Below are 21,433 nucleotides of genomic sequence, written 5' to 3' on the forward strand. Positions count from 1 at the left end.
ATGGAGGTCAGAAAAAAATTCTAGGTTTTAGTAACATAAAATAACTATCATCTGAGGTGTTCTTCGAGGATGAGTATATTTAGTCAATCTGATTCTTTTGAGTCTGTGAAATAAAGATATCAAAATAGTAAGTTAACAATGCTTTTATGCATTTTATGCTTTTACACTTTTACGCATATTTATATATCCCAAATATTGTAGTGATGGAACTATGTACAGCTGTCTGCAGAGCTTTACTGCATTGCTTTTTATTAAAGCCAACCAAAGATAATAAATTGCTGTATAGCTGATACATTTTTAAAAATAGCTTATTAATCATAGGAATAGTGTCGTACAAATATCATGTGACAACAGAAATAACTGTTGGAAAGACTCATTGTATGACATAACTGAAAATATAAAAAATATCCGTTATGCGTCCCCAAGTTTTTCCAGATCCAAAATCACAAAAGTTATTAATTTCTAAGAAGTCCCATATGGGTTTTGAAAAAGCTCTAAGTGTGGAGTCCCTCATAGGTATAGACACATGTAATGTGTGTGATAAGTATATCCAGCACAGCATGGGCATAGTGTGGTCTTCCTCCTTGTGGCAGCACATTAATCATTGACAAATTTGCCAAGAACAGTGTAGGTGAGTTCTATTACCCATATCACTTCTATTCATGACAGCTTCTATTCGGTGTGCAAAATGTGCTGAGACCTCATACAGGTTCAAGAGAAATAAGCTTATGAATACTTAGTCTGTATCAGCAGGTCAGAATTTTGAGAAAGTTTTTTGTCAGAGAGGCATCTTTCACTTCTCTTTTTTTTAGCCTCATGGGGAAAGCAGTGACTGATAGCAACACAGCAGTAGGTTGTAGCAATAGGCAGGTCATCTACCTGCACTAGGAGGTAAAGTGCACGTGGACTTGCAGTACGTGGAACTGTACTATCCCCAAACTATTCAGTTCAAATTTTAGAGCATTGTGGGAGCACAGTTCAACAGAGGCCTCTTGGAGTAAAGCAACAATGCCACAGCCCTCCAGTTGGTCGGCTTACCTTCCCCAGCAGAATGATGTAGTTCACTTGCTCTCTTGATTCTATTGCACCAGCAATGTCTAAGAGACATCTTTTTTTTTATTCCTAAACCAACAGATGTAATTATAACAGATGGCATCACTTTTGCTTGGCTGGTTGTGTTTTGGTAAATGATTGTATTGGACAGCTGAAAGAGAGGTCTTCCATTTACCTTGTGGTGGTTCCTTCTACCTTCTTTGCTGGCTGGATCCCTGGGGGGAAGGTTGCATCTCTGGTGTGCTGCGGACTACTCTCAGCCACGGGAAGTTTCCAGCTGCAGGGAGAAGAAGAGTAGGGAGTGGGAGACAGAACTTTGAGGAGCTTGGTGCACAGGTGGCTCTGGTGGATGACAAAGAGGAGATCTTTTGTAGGTGCCAAAGGGGGACTGTATAGGGTTAATGTGCCACTTTGCAAGTGTACAGTGTGGAGGTTTCTTCTCATTAACTTGTATTTGGAGCTACCTCACTCGCACCAGGTCTGAGTTTTCTTCCTTTCCCTTGTTTTGGTTTGTGCCCTGAGAAGACCTGATGTCAGCAATTCTGAGCCCTCAGGGAGCTCTGGGGGTCGTCTGCTTAGGGGGAAAGGAGTAGGCGGTTCTGCTGTGATGTATGATCATGGTGGGGCCAAAGGGCAGTGCTTCTCCTGTTTTCTGATGGGAAATTTTCAGGAATAACAGAGGCAAGGCTGTGTTGTGTTCTCTCTCTCCGCTATGGGGAAATAATGTCTGAAGCGGTTCTTTGTGCTTTCCACAAATGTAAGCCTTTCTGTTCTGCAGTCTTAGGGTAGCTATGCATCATTTAATAGATCTTCTCTTCCTACTCAGTGGCTACCTCCTTCCATTCTCTTATCTTCTTGCTAAAGGCAAATGTGACCTGAAGGATCGAAAGAATTCCTGCTCTTCCTTATCTTGCATGATTACAAAATTGTCTTCAGGCTTGTCCTGAGTTCCCTACAGTTTCAGACTTTTAAACAAATTAGCCTCTTAGTCTAGCAGTATTTGTCACCAAGCAGAGTCTTCACAGATTGTGTCAATTTCTGCTTCAGTGACCTTTTTATTATGCACACCTGGAACAGATTCTGTATCAGATTCTGTATCAGACATCAGAGCTTGGAGAACTAATTTAAGTGTGAGGTGACAAGATTTCCTACCCGTGTCATTTCAAATGTACTTTTTCATAAGTTATTACAAAGACTAGTTACTGGGTTAAGAGTGTGTTACTCTGAAAAAGTGATCCTTCTTGATCACTACACTTTTTTTTTTTTTTTTGAAAAGCAGCCAGTTGATATGCATACTATGAGAAATGTTTTTCAGTCTCTTCTGAATACTGTGTTTGTGCTAGTCAACAGTCAAATTACATTAATTTGCAGAATATATACATGCTTTCATGCTGTATGAGGGGTGATGACAAGTAGAAGGACTACAGACAATACTCTAATTTCAAAATATCAGGCAGATATTGTATGCTGTTGCTTACCTGATATGATCTGTGTTATTTATTTGTCCACCTGAAATTTTCCTCATTTTTTTTATTAATAATGCAGTTTATATAGTTAGAGAATCAAAAAGCATTTTGTCTGAAGTACATGAAATTATTTCTGTTATTTTACATGTTATCTTAATTTGTTAGGGAATTACCAGAACTAGACAAGAACTCTGGATCTAACGCAAAATCAATCACAGTTGTTAATGGTTACTAATGTCTCACTTTTGAAAAATCACTCTGTTGTGCTTGGGAGATGTTTATTTTTAGTGTATTGCAAAATGTTTATTTTTAAAGGTTTAGGTGCTTTCTTTGAAACAAAAGGAATTTTATGTAGTTCTTTAATAATGCAATTATAATTCTGGGGTTTGTCTGCTTCTTTCTCCGTAATAAGGGAAAAAAGGGAACTTCTAAACCACAGTCACATTCATGAACTAAATAAAGGTTAACCCTCAAAGTGAGAGGTGCTGTTAGAGTTGAGGAATGCATTCCTCAACAACTTCTTGGTGCTTAACTACACTATAAGGCTAAAAGTATTTTCATTAATGGGTTTTCAGACTAGCCGAGGCTTTATAGGTTGAATACAATACCTTGAATGGTGCCATCAAACAATTTAGTAGAAATCTGTAGCTGACAGAGTAATTCTACAGCTAGTGAACATATTCTGAGAACCTGCACTAGGACAGGGTAAATGTTTTTTACCTTCAGTCTTGAGATGATACTGGGATTCTTCTCTAGGTAGAAATCTGTTTTTGAATATGTTAGAAGTCCAACAGCTGAGATGATAACTGCTATTTTGAGCCACAGAGTGCACAAGAGTAGTCTGTAATTTAGAAAGGTCTACCTGTCTTTTAAATCATATGTTGTTTTAGAAGCCAGGGCAGAGGAGAGGATGAAGAGACAGCAAAATAATCAACATTGAGAAATGTCTTACTTGGACAGAAATGTTCCCAAAGTGCCCTAAAAATTCATCTGTCAGCCTCTCTCTTCCTGCTGCACAGTAGCAGAGACTTTGATTATACCAGCTAGCTACAGACCATTACATTTCTGGCAGCCTTCCTGGTTAGGAAGCACACAAGTCTGATTATAGGTGGCAGCCCAAACCATCCCAGAAGCTCCAGTACTTTTGTGAGTAGCAGCAGCTGTGGTTTACATACCAAAGACTTCATACCTGCCATACCAAAGCACAGCTCAGTCTAATCTTCACCTGAAAAGAAGGTGCAAACAGAAAGAGTTTGTATTTACTTTTTCTGATCTGGGCATACTCACTGCCCCTGGACTAATTATGATGACAATTTTGAGACAAGTCTCTTAAGCGGCTGCAGAAAAAGGCCAGTAGATGACTTCAGAGACAAGGATGTCTTCTCATCAAGCAGCTGGTAATTTTAGATAAAGATAGAATTAATAATTTTATTTCCCATGAAGAAGCAGAGTGCATGCCTCATTTTCTTGAGAAGTGAATACGTGATATACCTCTCCATTTATGATTCTGTACATTAATGTAAGGGTTATTATTTATAGAATTGGTTAATTGCCTTACCAACAGGAGTGTGTGTTACTGGTACTGAGAGTTAACAGTTGGCTGCTACGTTACTAGTTTAATCCTGCACTAGTGGTTGAGGTGTTTCTTGTATTGGAGATATAAATTACCAGTCTGTGAAATCTAGATAAGGGCTATGTAACAAGAAGGCAAGGCTTATTAGGGAAGTTTTCACCATTTTCTCTCTCTTTTGCTTGCCTTCTCTTTTTGTTTTTGTGAATGAGATAGATAACTGTAGAAATCTTGATAGATTACAGCAGAGTTACAAAAATGATTTGGCTGGAAGAAGTATGGTATAATGAGAGACTTGAGGATCTCAGTCTGATTTAGTTTATTAAAAAGAAGACTGAATGATGGGTTTACTGCTTTGTACGTGTCCTTTCATAGGAATAAAATGTCTACTGAAAGGTTTTCTAAGCTAACAGAAAAATATATTAGTGGCTTGAAATTAAAGTCTGACAAATTGCCTTAATATTTTTAGCAATATGTGTAGTTAGTCTTTGAAATTAATTACCAAGGAAAGTCATAGGATCCTCATGTCTTGAAATCTTAAAATTTATTACCTTTCTGGAAGACAGGCTTCTGTTAAACAAACAGTACTGCATTCACTGAGGTGATACACGAGGTCAGACTAGATCTTTTCATGCTCCAACAACCAAGAAAATTTGCTTTTTCTCCATTAACTATCAGAGAATTTTAGTTCTAAAAATTTAATATCAGCCAGAGTAATCTTTTTTTTTTTTCAGTACTTTGTCTAGTGGTTTGTCAGGTTTTTTCTTCTGACAGTTTGTTTTAATGCTAACCCACCAATTCTAGTATGATTTGTAAAACTGGAGCTGAAAACAGAAGAGAGGTAATGATGAAAGGATGTAAGAATTTGGGTTGGACAATCAATAATTGACTACTCATACCTTTTATAATAACACGATGTATTACACAGTGATCTGAATAAATTCAGCTCTAGAAAAAGTGAGAAAATCTTGGGAAATTAAGAATCTGGGTCAAGTTTCATAACCTGTCTTGCAAAAAAAAAAAAGTCAAAACATACATAAATTAATGCAGGACACTTTGACATGTAAAGTGCCTTGGTGCAGAGCTTGGAATTTGTGGTATCTGACTCAAACAAGGCTTAAAACAAAGGGCAAGCTGCCTTTTATGCTTTGTCACCTGTATTTCTACTAGGCCTTTGCTACTAAACAATTACAGTAGGTTTGCTATTTTATGATTTTTTTCTGTTCAACAGGCTGCAGAACAGTGAAACCAGGGTCCAGCTGCGGCACCTGCATTGCACTAGAGGAGCAATATTGTTGGGGATATCATTGTGGGCCAAACATGGCCAGCATCTGAGGATTTAGTATGCAAAGACAGCGTCTGCTACGGGAAACGGGGTTTTTAAAACATTGCAGTAGAGTGCGTTAAAGCTGGTGTCATTGTCCTGGATTCACTGTTAGGTAAAGTAGGGTGCATAATGCATTGGTCATCTTGAATGAGTATCTTGAAGTTAACAGAGATTTAGGGTATTACCTGTATTACTTAAAAACAATCCCTCCCCAAAACCAGAAGGAACAGAAACAGCAAAAACTTTCCCCATGAACCTCTAAGTATCAAAAGCTATTTTCCTCTTTCAGGCATCATAGACTACAGTAGTAATGGGACAGAATAGCCAGAATAGAGGAAATATGAAATTTAGCATTGTAAAGTAATTTCTTACCATTTTTTTTATTTCTGGACCCTATTCATTAACAAACAAATACAGCAGGGAAATAATGTGCAACATGTATATTCAATGAACAGAAGTGCTTGTACTTTCCAGATGAAACAAAGTCGCTGTAGTAGTTTGTGTCAGTGGGTAGACTGTATGTACCCTCATTGCAGAGTTGTAATTCATAAGAAATGAAAGAAAATTACAAGTATTTACTGTCATGAGGTACTGAAGGGCAAGAATAGCTTGACTTGCAACCCTTGATTCTAACGTGCTGTGGATTGCCAGTGCAAAAATTAATCCCCCTAAAACTGGCAGACAGCCTTTTCTATTCTATACGGTAAGCTCAAATTTAAATTTTGAGACTTTTAATGTTTTACTGAATAGTATGTATTTGAGCTATTAGGTAGATAAACCATTCAGAGACTTTAATTGCTGTTTGATAAATATTGTTGAATATATTCTTTTTTTGATGTCAGAGGAACCACTTAATTTTGATACTATCACTATCATTTTACATTACCATTAATAATAAGTCTGTCAGAGGATTAGCGTGCAATGAATATGAATGCTGAAGATTAGAATAGGCTGTAGGAAATATAAATGTCTTTGTGAATTGGATTTAAAATCTGCTTTGGTGTGCATGCCTTTATTCAAAAAAATAATCATCATAATTTTGTTATGGGATCCTAGAAAACATGTTGAGCAACCAATGCCGTCTAATTGTAGTCAAGGAAATACGGATCATAGTCCCAGGAAAAGCTTTGGTGTAGTGAGTTTATGGTTCTCTTATTCTTGACAGTATCAGCATGGGGAATGTTTGTTTATAGGCTAGAGCCAGGGCTCCTTCTCAACAGTTGATTCTTTTAAAAAAAAATAAATTGAAGTCAAGCCACAAGAAAAATGGGACACTGAGTTGGATAGCAAAGGTCTGGTTTAAGAATTAACCTCTTTTATGTGCATAGAGCTGAACTCATTGGCAAATCTGAATCTAGAAAAGAATGTTTCACTGTGGGGTACAACAGCAGAGGACTTTTTGCGAGGTTTTCATGTTCCTGTGAAAAAATGAGTATATATATTGAATTTACATAATCTACATAATCATAGCTTAGCTTGCAGGAAAGTAGCTGTTGTAGACACCTGTCACTTTCAAGTTCTGATGCCTGTCTTTGTCAGAGAGGAGCCGAAGACCCAGTGAGACAGCGGTCAGTTTGACATCATCCCTTTCAGTGGCATTTCTTCTCTTTCTGTTTACTTACTGATCAGTTCAGTTTCTCACACTACAAATTAGTGTTATGATGTAAAATGTATAAACTATGTAACTTTATCCAAGCTATGGCCTTACATTTTTATCACGTATTAGGATGTGAGTGTATTTTATCTTTAAGAGAGATCCATCAGCAAATACGTCAGTATTCTCAGAAGACCTTCTTGTACAGCTCTTGCTTTATCTATACAGATACTGGCATTTCCTTGTGCAAACCTAAACTCTGAATCTGTTTACCTACTCTTTGTAGATTCCAAGTCCTTCCAAAGTATAAAAATCACAACACAAGAAGTCTGTGTTGAGGGGAACTGGGGTTTTATTTTTGTTTAGGGTTTTTCTTTTCTCTCTGGAGTATGCCAGAAAGCAAATTTTTTCTTTCACTGCCATTCCTTAATTTTTAAATATTTTTTGCATTACAAAGTTTTGATTGTCCTGTGCTGAGTCAGTGACTTTCTGGTAGGAATAATCTCATTTTTCTGCCTCTTGCAAACACTGATCAGCTATATCCTTCTTTCCTTGCTATCTTCATAATTCCCCTCCTCTTTTAAACACATTTCTCTATCCCTGGGTGTTTGTGTGTGTGTGTGTGCACTTGTCTTTTCCAGTCTGATTAAGTTTTTTGAGCTGATTTAGCAAATATATTGTGGTTCTGTCCCACAAAGCCTTCTTTAATATATACATATTCCTTTGGAAAGTTGATAGGCTCTTGAGCTTCAAGCATTGGAAATCTGCTCGTTTTGGTAAGTTAAGCCACAGGGCAGGGGTGACAATTAAAGGTAGGCATTCCAGTTTCCAAATTGAGAATCACCCTAATGTTTTCCTAGACAAACATCCTAAGCAATGTGGTGCTTATGTGCATTGAAGTGAAACGGAGATAAATATCTGTCTTCCTCTAGACTTTGCTCTATACCAACCTTTTGTATTTATATTATTTTATCTAGCTTTAAATTAATCTACATGCGAGTTTTTATGCTGAATTTGAAACAACAGTGGTAGGAAAAAAAAAACAAACCAACTTTTTTTTTCCCATTTACATTTGTAAAAAAGCAAGTCAGGAATGTAGAGGTGAAGGAGGCGTCTGTGCAGAGGTGCTCTTTATATTTTAATCTGCTTTTCAAGTCTTGCAGAGAATATAGGATTAAAGAAGTGCAATTTTTGTGACTATTGTTAGCGGGATGGAATAGAATAGATACAGTTTTTATGTTACTGAATGTTCAGTAATGTTTGTTAGGGTTTAACAAAATGAAAGCTAACAGTACCTCTCCACGTTTAAACTCCCACAGAAGATTTCTGGTTTGACTTTTACCCTAGTGAGAGTCAAAGGCTTTAACTAGTCAGTGGTCACCCTTCCTCATCCCACCTACAGTTTATATGCTAAAACTTCAATATGGCTATGTGAGTAATACCTCCAGCTTGTGAAAATCAATGTGGGGAGAAGCTCCCACAATTGATGTGTGTGTACACTGTCAAGCTGGATTTCTCCCTGTTTTGCTCCAGGTTTCTCTTCTCTTTTTCTCATGCAATATGTGTGATAGATTGCTATTAGGATTCTGTTTGGACTGTAAAAGCTATCTCTCCCTCGATGAAACCTAACTTAATAATTAAAATTAATATGGGGATCTCTCCAGTATGCAGTACGGATAAGCCTACACCATGCCTTGCTTCCTCTGCCCAGTTTGTTTCCATGCGGGCCTCCTCCCTCACAGCACACTGCAGAAACACAAACTAGATGAGTTTAAGGCATTTTTCTCATTGTCTGGAATAGAGACCAGGGCCCTGGTGGTGTTTCATATTGTGCTGTGCTGCACCTGCAGCTGTTACTGTAGATCTACTTCCTGAAGTAGATAACAAAGCCTGTAGATCTTGCCAAAGATTATAGCAATGGTAAAACAGAGCTGGATTGATAGTCATCCAGCCTCAACAGTCTCTGCTGGCTCTCTTCATTCTGTCGAGAGGAATTTGGATTAATGGAAGCCACCACCCCCACTACACCATCTTGCTGTCAGCTACCTGGCAGAGCCTCAGCATGAGAACTGTGCTTCAGCTATGGCAGCGTTTCAGTTCTCTCAAATTCTGCAAAGAATAATCCCTTGGAGGAAGGCAGAGCTCTCAGTCTTTTTAATTTGTATTGCCAAGGAAGTGTAAAAGTAGTTTTGATCCCTTTTGATTCTTGTCCAACAAGATCTAGAATTGGGTTATTGCGAAATAATACCGTATTAGTATGGTAAGTTCTGAAACAGTGTCCTGCTTCACTGAAATATGCAAACTCTCAGTAATTGGCATGGAAAAAACTGGGATCCTGAGAGATTTCTGCTACGTCCTGTTTTATTCCCAGAAGTAGTTTTTTCTTAAAATGTAAATGCTCTTTGGAAGTTACTCAGTATTCACCAGCTATGCCTTCAAACCTTTACTCATATTTTAACCCATGTTAACTAATGTGATTATAAATTTTTATTCAAATGAAACGTAAATGCTTAATACAGCTGACATCAAACATGAACATAGTTTGTATAACACAATCTACAAATGTCTGTTTAAAGTGACAAAATCATAGTTCATACTCACTTAGACCAAAAGGGCTTCCTGAAATACATTTTAACCAGCTGCTGGTAACCTATTTCGTGTAAATTGAATGGAAGGGCTGACTAACTGTGGCCTGTAGTGTACTTTATTTCAAAATCTGGTAAAATAATTATGTGGCTCAGGAGGATCATAAGAGTTAAGAAATGTAGAAAACATTTAACCTGTATTTTGCACTAGAAAAAAAGTAATGCCTCTTCCATGTAATTTGTTGATGAAAACTTTTCTTAAAAAAACCCAAGTTTTTACAGTAATAGACGACAAAACTATTTAAGGATGACTGTCTGTTATTTGGAATGCCTTTTAACATAGGCACATTTATATTATCTTTTCTATTGAACTAAACCTAAGAAAAAAAAGCCATGAGATAGTTCATTGAAATTTTGTCAAACTCTAAATTAAATTTTCTTCAATTATTATTTTTTTCAAATTTTATTTATTCAGACTTGAATAGCTTCATTTTCAGTTTTGGCTTCTGTTGATAGCACATGAGTGAGTTCCTGTGTGTTTTATACATCTATTCTTGCTTAACAAATGAAATTCTAGATTAACATCTTTATTAAGTGTCAAAAATAAGTATATTGATTTGCAAAAGTGCTGAGTATTAATATAGCTTAACTGAAATTTATAGAAATGTCGTTTGTCTGTTTTTCTAAGGCAGGAATGAAATTACTGCCTAATTTAACATATTGAACCTCCTTTTAAAAAGTTTTCCAATGTGAAGTATTTTCTGCCTTGTACCAGAGACCTCCTGGAATCATCCGATACTAAAAAGATGATAATAGAGCTGATGCAGTTGATGAATTTGAGGAATTGCTCATAACAGACTAACAAGCTGTGAGCAGTTTCCTGTTAAGTAATAAAATTATTTAATATTTTGGGCAGCACTGCTCTGCCTAAAAAGAACGTGGTGTATGATCTCAGCATCTATATTATCTTGTAGTTGGATAAACACTGAAATATTTGAATGAAAGTCTTTCAAAGTTAGTATTTCTTTGGCATATTGATGTTATAGAGCACATTCCTTGGAAAAATGGAAGTATTCAAACGATCAAGCGAATGAACCTCTAAACCACCTACCACTTATAAAGCCTGAGTCAAGATCAGGTACTGACTTTCTCAGCGCATTTCAGTGCATCAATACCTGTGTATTAGTGCAATTTTTTCTGACTGAAGTCCTTGCATAATATATCTCTCTAAGGATATACATAATTATACTTAGATCTCTCAGTTAAACAGAAGTGTTCTGTGATGTTATGCATGGAAATTTTCTGACATATTACTGACTAAGACTGAAAATGTATCATCACTGGGCATCACCAGACAGTCCACTTTTACTTCATTATATTTGCACAGTATACTTTGCTGCTTATTCCAGTATAATCAGAAGACTTAACAGAATGATGATTTAATTTGATTTATGAAGTTGAGTTCTTACGGTAAATATGTGAATCAGAGTACAAGCTCTACTAATAATCTGTTATTGGACAGTCACCTCACTTTCATAACCAATTAACTGTCTTGATAGCTAGTGGTCTGGAGATTTGCAGGGACTACATTTCTTAAAATTAATTCTGGGATTATTTGTTTGTTTGTTTGTTTTAGTAGGTTGATTTATTAGGCTCTGCATGTAACTGAATTTAACTTTAAAGAAAACATGTTGATTATAGAAAGCATTTATTTTGTGGTTAGAGAACTTCCTTTTGAATGCCTTGTTAGGATGCCCATAATTTTTCAGAGAAGTTTGGAATTACCTCACCGTTTCAGTAGAAACCTTTCATTCTTTGTTTCAGTTCTATGTTGATTTGTTGATAGGCTTAAGCAAGGTATGTTTGGGGGGGTCTTAGCACCTGATAAGAGCAAAATTCAGGACATTCGTATTGTAGGACTGAGTGCAAAATTGCCTATGTTAAGTCGTCATATGTGTGCTCCTGATTGCTTCTGCTTTGACCAAATTAGGAGTAAGACAATAGTGTGCACAGCAGAGCTTGTCTTAAAGTTCTGTAATAGCTTATGAAACACAGGACTATAGTAGTGTGGCAGTCATTGCTGTGAAGTACCTGGCATGAAGAATTAGCCAGAAGTAATCAGGGCAACTGTTAATTATTCTAACACCACTAAACAAAGCAGTTTTTCTTCCCCCACCCCTATTAGCCAAAATAGACAGTGAAACGTTTTTAGATAAGAGGGAACATTATTTAATCATCCGTTCTCATCTCCTACAGACTACAGGATTTGTGGTAGGTCCTTCATCACCTTATTCCTAGTCCAGTGGTTGGGGCTGGAAGTAGCATTTGGGAAAACATGCAGTCTTGTTTTAAAGATTTCCTGTAATTGCTGTTTCTGTTTAAAAGAGAAAGTGCAATGTGTGTTTTCAAGCTCTGTCATGGTATGGATGAAGGTTTAATGTATTACTTTAGTTGTATAACTTTTCCATAGCAATTACAGGAGGAATTAATATTTGGGAAAAAGTCGTCTTTTTTTTTTTTAGATACATTTAGTTTGACAGGTCTTTTGACCTTTTTTAAAAAGACTTATTATGTGATCACTTTTCATTCTATCTTCTGTCGTCACCAGTTGTTCTTCATAACTGGCAGCTCTGAAGAAAATCAGCACCTTGTGATCACTGTTACAAATTGCTAAAAATTCAACAACTACTTTAAAAAAAATCTCTGCTGTAGGAAAATATGGGAAATCTTAACGTTTGATCTTAGGTAGAGTTTATATGGATAGTCTTCCATTTTTCACTTGAAGAGCTCAAACAAAACTTCCTAAAACCTTCTCTAAACCTGTTATCAACAAATTCAGTGGTACAAGCAGGGATAACACAAATGTTAATACAACATTCGCACTTAACTTTTAAATGCAATGGGGGTTAGTATAAAGTCATTGTAGATGGTTGCATTTGCCATCAATGTGGTAACCTGCATGTGTTATGTGTGTTCTGGGTGTACATGGAGCAGATACTGTGTTAAATATTCATATCTGAAGGCTGAGAAAAAAGAAATTTAAAATGGCTGAGTTAAAGCTACCTGCCTGGATTCTTTTGTAAGGTAGTGTATATTAGACTACCATCCGTGCCCAGTGTGTACAGAAGGCCAGCAAATGGTATAATTTGCATAGTCCTCTTAAAAGGCAGTAAATTGAATAAAATACAGTTGTGTTATCAATATTTTTTATCTATATCTCTATATGTGGTTTTTCAGGCTCCTCTTGGTTATGTTAAAGTGACTTTCTGGCTTTAGGATGTTCCAAAGTACACGGCTCTCATTTGTGGCTCAGTTTAGTTTTCCATAACCTCCAGTGTACATTAGGACAAGAATATTAGTCTGTCCCAGCATATTCTCTTAGTAGCTTTTTACCAGATGTGTTTGTAAACAAGCTTTATAGATATGCTCCTCCTTCTGTTCCCCTATTTGGTATGCTTTTGACTAAACTTATGTCTGCATTTGTAAATTTCTCTGAAACAATAGCCTCTGTGAATATAGTCAATACACTATTCAGTCGCTTCTACAGATTTCAGTTTTCACTCATTGTTGCCTTTCTTGTTTTTATCTGTATGTGTCAGTGAGCTTGCTGAAGTTTATGACTACCTGACAAAAAAAGAGGAAGCCCACTGTAAATGCAAACTCTTAATGTTGTTTGTTACTACTGCAGGAAGTACAACCTCAAAATATAGATCTTTCAGGGTGGCTGCCTGGCAATGTGGAGCTTTTACAGACTAGTGACTAGATGGCTCCTTTTTTTGGAGGTGAATTTAGAGCTAGATGGTTTCTGTTAATACGCGCGCGTGTGTGTATGCATATGCAAATGCAAAATTGAAAATTATTGATATTCCACAAATGAAATATGAAATTATTCACCTACATGTTATTTGTGAAACATTGCTAGAGTCATTACCTCTGAGTATCTGCTTTTCACAATTTGCTATTTCACGTCTAGGGTTGATTGAGTTCAATCACATGGTGATTGTATTTGTATTTTGTTTCCGGAACAGATGATTCCCAATGTGACAAAGATCTTGGAAGGCAGTCTCACAAAGAGATGAAAATATATAGTCCTGTTAGTGCTCGTAATGCTTGTGGTATCTGCAGATATTTTGGGAAATAAAATAGCTTCTACATTCATAGGAATCAAAAAATTGTCAATAGTGTTGGTGTGAACTTGCATTTTACTTGAAAAATGGTCATATTTTTCATAGCATTCATTCAGCTATCCAACTGTAGCCTAGGCTTGCCATTAAATACAAGCTATCTATTAGTGCTTTAACCTTGAAGAAATCAAAAAGTTGCCAAAACCAAATTTTTTGACCTGTATATATCATAATGGATATTTAACTCTTACATAATTTGAATGCATGAACAGAGAAATCTACGTTGACAAAAATAAACAAGGCAAAGGTCATTGTAGACCAAAAGCTCGTGCTTATTGGTGCCAAAAACGCTTGTCTGTATTTATAAAATGCATCACATTTAGCATCCTAAGAGAGGAGCAAAGCACAGTAGTATTTCACCTTTTCATAGCGGAGGGGGAAAAAAAGAAGAGCTCTTTATTTAAAGAGCCGAATGAACTCAAGACATAATGAAGCTCATTGTAAAACTGAATCCTCCTATGTTTAAAACAAAAACCACTAAGGGTTATTGCTTAATGAAGCAGCGTTCAGTGAATCCACAGCAAATAGAGGGCCATAGAGCTAGGATTATGTTGCATGGTTTTTTTAAGGAATTCAGTGAGCTCAACTACACGTAGTTAACAGAATGAAGCTTGGTAGGGGAGCACTTATTTTTTGCAAAGCACTGGAGAAGTGTCAAAAATATATAAAACTATGGTTTCGTTATTTGTTAAGGTAATTAAGAGGTATCACACACATGTATTAAAAAAACTATATTGAAGTTAAGGAATAATAAAATGCTGTATATGATTTTACATGGTATTAAAGCAACCATTATGAAGCTGATATTTAGCTCTGGGTTTGATACTCCGAAGAAGTTCAGCACACATTTAAGAAGATGTGTAAAAAACCATAAGAACTATCCAAGAGCTAATAATATTGCTGTGTGACATCAAAATAAAGGAGCTCAGGGTGTTTTGTTTTGGTTTATGCAGAAGATGGATAAGGTACAGCTTGATCACAGTTCCAAAGCAGGAAATTTCTGATAATAGAAAGTTATTTAATTTAGCATAGAAAGGCATAATGAGATCCAAAAGCTTGAAACTGAGGCTAGATGTATTGATTCTACGTATAGCATGATATTCTTAATAGTGAGGATAACTAAACACTGGAGCAATATACTTTAGAAATCAGGAAGATGAGTCTCTCATGGAAAGAGGGAAAAACTCAGTTTGAAACCCATTTGCCTAGGACTGTGGCATTTATTTGTACCAGAATATGCACTCTCCTTAGTAGACAGAAAATTAATGTATGTGAGACTTACAGAAATTCCACGAAGGAACTATAAGGCTATGTATTCCAGGAACTGAAAGTAGCTATGTTCAGGACTGAAAATCTAGGTGGTAAAGATGATGTTTTCATAATTGTTATCTTTTTACAAAATTCATCCTGTGACACAGATAGAACTGACTAACCTTGCAGTGGGTGTAGTTGGTTCGTCGTGTGGCTGAATTCTTCGACCATTCAATTACTTAATTATTTAGTTAAATAATTGGTGCTTTTTTAACTGATAAATCCCTCAACTCAGTGGAATAGGTATTCTGCAAGAAAAAGCTGTCCTATATTCAAGTTACACGCTAAATCAATTTTACAGTTGGTTTATATAATGGAGTAACACCAGCCCACAAGCATCTGCTCTTAGGGTGCTGCATATTCCTACTCAAACATGTACCAGTCAATGCAGATCAGATGACAGGACTCCTTCAAGCAACAACGCTACTTCTGCAGCACCCCACAATTCCCAAATGTTTTAACAGAGAGGCTATAAATGTGGATTGCCCATTTCTATGTATGTCTTTTAATAGAACGGTGGATGTGAGACCATGGTTTCTGCTTAATAATTATAACCCCTTACTTTAGTGTTAATTTCTGTACATAGATTGTTTTTAGTCATAGAAGAAGTTAGTTAAGTAGTCAAAAAAAGTTAGAGTTACTTATTTACAGAGCTTGGTGTCGTTTTCTTCTATGGAAGAGTTTTGGTTTTGAAAAAGGTGCCATATGTAATTTAACAGTTTTTACTTGACAGAGGATATTTGTTAGCTGCTTGGCATGCCTTGGCAGGAGGTCTTTTATGATACCATGTCTTCAGCACCTCTGCCTTGCAAGGAGGAACGAATCAGACTGCAGTCCTTGTTGTTGTAAAAAGATTGAATCTGACACTACTAAAGAATCACCCATCTTAATGAAGAAAAACATGTCTTACCTCTGGACTTTCTGATCCTAAGAACCTGTGGCAGGTAACACTGGTCTCAACTCCAGGAGTTACTTCTAAAGTATCTGCACTTTGGGTTCTCAGCAAACACACAAGACTTTCAGGTCTTTGGATTCCATTAGTACTAATCTCTGACAAGAATGAGAGGCATCAGATCTGTATGTAGAGAGGCATCAGATCATACAGTAAAAATGAGTCATGGAATAAGAAAGTTGTGGGATGCTGTGGAAATTTTGGTTATAGATCACGCTTATGAGAAGCTCTGCCTGTTGATATGTCTCTTATGTGTATTCACTGGCATTCACTGGCAACTTTGGTTTACAATAAAACATATCCATGTATGCATGTGCTCGGACATCAGGCATTCAAGATACAGTATGAATATGACACGACAATACCAGATATATACTAACTGATCGTTATACAAGTGACCAAAAGGATCTGGAGGAAAAATCTGAATCGGGTTGTAATATTGGGAAATGGAAATTTTCTTAAATTTGTGATGGAATGGCCCAAGACATGAGGGTGTAAATTCTTTGTTAGTGATGTATTATGCTGTCATGGAAGTCTGCATCTTGGAAGCTGAATTCAGGTACTTAATATTAGGCATCCTAACAACTGATTTAATTTTTTTTTTTTCAAATAATGGTAAGCTTTGGAATAACAGGATGTTGAAATTCTCTGTGAAAAACTGTTGCATACAAGTGAATACAGAGCAAAATATCCTATTTCACATATACAGATCTTAAAACCAGGATTAAATGTTGTTTCCAGAATGAATTTTTTTCTGTTAGACTGTTATTACTGTTACACTTTTACTGCTTGATGCACATAATTCTGATTCTCCTTGTTTCCCTCTAGATCCCAACAGACATCCAGATGTAGTTTTCATCTTTTTCCCTTTTATGTATAAATTAGGATAATCTGGCATGTCTGTGAAGGCCCCTGGGAGATCCAACATACTGATAAGAGAGGGAAGATAGTGAGAGAGAAGATAGCATTTATCCTTGAAACCCATGATGTCTACTTTGAGGTATTCAGATATATCTGTATTAGGTCCCCCTTTTAATATCTTCAGAGATATTCCACTCTCCCTGATAGCAGAGTCATTATTTAATAAAAAGATAAAAGTAAAAGAATAAATTCAGTCCGAAGCCTGTACTATAGCTACTTGTGCTGTATGTCGTGGTAGAGTACACTGGTATGAAAAGATTTGATGAGGTAAGGTTGTACTCCTCCATGCTTGGCAGCAAAGCACAGAATTTGCAGAAGATGCGCTAAAGTGCCAAGAACGTGTGCCAAGTCATCATATCTCTTCAGCTCCTTCTGCTCGAAGGACCTCACTGCAGCTCCCAGAATGTTTGAAAACGACCATCAGTCAGTGATAATGCTGCTATTTAAGCCATCAGTCCTTACTTCAGGGCAATTGGCCAGACTGAAGCAGACGGCACAATTTCTCTCTTATTTTAGTAATTTGTGAAGTATTTCAGGCTGAACGTTTATGCAAATAAATGTGAATTATTGGAGAGTGCTTTGTTTGTTTGGGATACGCTAAATGAAATCATCTACTTTGTTAGGATATTTCCTAGAAAACTGACTTAGCATGATACTGATGCTGAAGGGTGACAGACACTTAATCGGGGCAATGCTAGGGTAATTTTCATTAAGGACAATCATTAGCTACTGCCATGTATTTATACTGAATATAAAGTGCAAGTTAAAGGGAAAACACTTACCTGTTAAAACTCCTACTCAGTTTGAAATCCCCAGTGGGTGGGTGGGTTGGTTGGTTGATTGATTCATTGGTCTTGGCGCTAGTCTTGCTTCCTCTCACCTTACAACAAGTAGTGGGGAACAATATAAAAAAAGTGTGCCACAGAGCAGTCATTCAAAATGGACCAGAGGATTACCATCGATCCTTAAAAAGTATTCCAGACTGCCATATATCATAGAATCATTGAATGTGTCGGGTTGGAAGGGACCTTTAAAGGTCATCTAGTCCAACCCCCCTGCAGTAAGCAGGGACATCTTCAACTAGATCAGATTGCTCAGACCTTCATCAAGCCTGGCCTTGAACGTCTCCAGGGATGGGGCCTCCACCACCTCTCTGGGCAACCTGTTCCAGTGTCTCACCACCCTCATTGTAAAGAACTTCTTCCTAATGTCTAATCTAAACCAACCCTGCTCTAGTTTAAAGCCATTGCCCCTCGTCCTATCGCTCCATGCCCTTGCAAACAGCCCCTCCCCAGCTTTCTCGTAGGCCCCCTTCAGGTACTGGAAGGCCGCTAAAAGGTCTCCCTGGAGTCTTCTCTTTTCCAGGCTGCACAACCCCAGCTTTCTTAGCCTGTCCTCGTAGGAGAGGTGCTCCAGCCCTCAGATCATCCTCATGGCCCTTCTCTGGACCTGTTCCAACAGGTCCCCATCCTTCTTGTGCTGAGGGCTCCAGAGCTGGACACAGTACTCCAGGTGGGGTCTCACCAGAGCAGAGTAGAGGGGGAGAATCGCCTCTGTCGATCTGCTGGCCGTGGTTCTTCTGATGCAACCCAGGATGCGAGTGCACATATCTTTATTGTCCATTTTAAATAGGCTTTTTTAATAGGCTTTTAAATTTAAATAATGCACAGTTTGGTTTTATTTTATCAGTTATGGTCGTATTCAGGCTACAGTTTGGGAACAAGTGGCAAAGAGAGTTACTTAGTTTTTTTCTCTGCCTTGCTGTCCTATAATGTAGTTATGATGGCTTATACACAGCTTTTCATCTGTAGATACCAGTACACTGAGATCACTGTCAAAGGAGGTACTGTATTCTTTTGTAAAACACTTGTCTCCAGCTTACAAACAGGGAAGAAAAGATACTTTTTTTTCCCCCTAAGTTTATCCAGTAGACCAGTTAGCAAAATCAGGAGTAAACCTCGGGTCTTGCAAGGTCAGTGGTCTCCATTCAACTGCTTGTTTAACAATTGGAAAAGTAATTACTTAATACTTTAAAGTTTTAACCCTCAAATTTGCTAATCTATGAACTTTCCTTCCCTCAGGCCAATTTTAGAATAGTTTACTACAAGTCTCTTCACCTGTAAAAGCGAAAGTAAAGATTCTGACATTTGCCTGCAGCATAGGTGGACAGTTGGCTTTTTTGTTCAGGATTTTAAATATCCTAATATGATCGTGTATAACAAGTAGATAAGGCTTTATGTTGTAAAATCTTGTTTCTGATCATAATCTTGATGTTTTGAATACATATGAAGGTGTTTCACGTGTTTCATACAACATGGTTGTTAATAATATACTTCATATTCCACTCTTTTTTTTTTTTTACTTTTTATCTTTGATAATTTTCTGGAAAAGCAATTTCTTGTTAAAGTTTCTGACTCAGATGGGAAAGACCTCCGTCTAAGTTAGAGAGATGGCAATTTAGCATGCAGAGAAAAAAACCTAAAGAGAACAGATAGAAAGCTATGTTAACGATCTATCTGGACAACGAGATATTGCTGCAAAGCAGTGTGTCGATGTTGATTCCAAGTGAACTATCTGGGTTGACAGAAGCAGTGAAACCGTGGTTTCACTCAGACTGGGGATTGGACTAGGGAACATAGTTCATAGCTAGACTTGGGCATTGTACTTCGGTTGATGAGACAGAGAGCAATAGTTACATGTGAGCTTTTATGTAAGTGTGAAATGACTCACTCTAAAAAGCATTTTCTCAGATTTAAAAAAGAAATCCTGCTACAAAATTGTGTTATTGACCTTAGTCCTAAATTATTAATAAGTACAAAAATCTGATACATTCATACATTCATGTGTTATGTGAGCCAGTAATGTATAAAAAGAAATTTAAGATGTGTCATGCTGAAGTTTTGTATTAATTCATGCAATTTATTCCACAGGCAAAAAAAACAGGCAAGAACAGATCACTCACAATTGCATGTGTTTCAGCCTGAAGATGTTGGTACTTATATTAGAACAGTGGAAAGTCAGCATGGATTCTTTTGTTTTACAGAAAGCAAGAAGAATTGAGGTCAATGAAAGGTTAATCAGAGTTTAATTGGTAGTTCTTTTTTTTCCCTCTTTACTTCTGGTGATAACAGGAATGTTAGAATCCTTGACTTTGATGGCAACAGATTGGGCAGGCCTGGTGTTGATTGCTACTGCCAACATGAAAGTGGTGCTGCAGTTCTGCAGCTCCAGTTCTTAATCAATGAGGTAAGGACATATTTACTCAGATTCTTCTGTATAAATTTCGTTGAATAAGTCAATTCATGTATTGTAATTGAGTGATATAACTTTTCACATTGACAAATTTTGCCAACAAGTAAGTGGCATACATCCAGAGGACATTCACCATGCAGCCTTTTAGAAGACTATTTATGGAACTGCACTCAGGGAAAAGTATTATCTTCATATACATCAGTATAAAGCACTGAACAAAAGGCAGTCAATATATGAATGTGTGCAGGTAGATATAAAATCCATTAAATTACTAAATATGCGGCACAATCCTGTTTCAAATAGAAATTAATAAATGACCTAAATCTTTCTATGGAAATATATTGATGGGTTTTGGCTGAAAACTCAATAGTTGGGGATATGCTGCTACTTGAAGCAAGGAAAAGCAATTGCAGGGGTCATCAATCAAACCAAGATGCTTAGTCTTTGTAAATGGCTTGTCGAAATCAAGTTGAGACAACATGAAGAGACAGTGACAGATTATAGCTTGCTCTGTGCAGAAGATCTCTGGAGATGGTAATAGGCGAGATGACTTTCTGGAGCATAGTAAGTCTGGGTTTTTTTCTAGAACCACATAACTTGGCCAAATTATAAGCTAATCATAGTTCAGTTTTAATTACTTTTCTTCCATGATATAAGGAAACACTTTTCACAGTTTCAAGTCCTCTTTCTAAGTGTGGAGATCTTAGAGCTTCTCAAGGAAAGAGTTTTAGTTTTGTGTTTTTTTAAACCTGATAAATATTTCTTTTTTTCTACACCTGTTTGGAGAAAGTATCTGAACCACAGAAACTGAGGAGGGAGGACTGAAACTTTAGAAACAATCAGTCCAGTGTAATGCTTTAGAGGAAGGCAGGGATGAAAACAGGGAGGCCAAGGTTTGAATCAGCATTCTTTCTTTTCATTAGGTGACCAGCAGAACCCTTAATACATAGGATTAATTTGATTTCTGTGGTGGAGTTTCTCTCTGATATTGGTCCAAACTCTTTGGGAGATGAGAATTAATGCATGGATTACACTGCATTAGAGAAGTCTTACCTTCAGAAATTTCATTTCATAGAATCGTTTTGGTTGGAAGAGACCTTTAAGATCAAGTCCAACCATTAACCTAGCACTGCTAAATTACCACTAAACCATGCCCCTCAGCACTACATCTACATGTTTTTTAAATACCTCCAGGGATGGCGACTCAACCATTTCCCT

The 21,433-nt window shown here is 37.0% G+C and overlaps 1 protein-coding gene across 4 annotated transcripts in view; it reads left to right on the top strand.

Annotated features, from left to right (window-relative positions):
* Window positions 1-21,433, top strand: part of STXBP5L (syntaxin binding protein 5L) — a 211,224-nt gene that overhangs the window by 52,332 nt on the left and 137,459 nt on the right. For all 4 annotated transcript variants that reach the window (XM_054212106.1, XM_054212115.1, XM_054212123.1 and 1 more), the window contains exon 3: window positions 20,128-20,209. In XM_054212106.1, coding sequence (XP_054068081.1) covers window positions 20,128-20,209 — 82 coding nt within the window. The remainder of the gene's footprint in view (window positions 1-20,127; window positions 20,210-21,433) is intronic.

The sequence above is a fragment of the Rissa tridactyla genome, chromosome 1 (assembly GCF_028500815.1).
Source record: "Rissa tridactyla isolate bRisTri1 chromosome 1, bRisTri1.patW.cur.20221130, whole genome shotgun sequence".
NCBI lineage: Eukaryota > Metazoa > Chordata > Aves > Charadriiformes > Laridae > Rissa > Rissa tridactyla.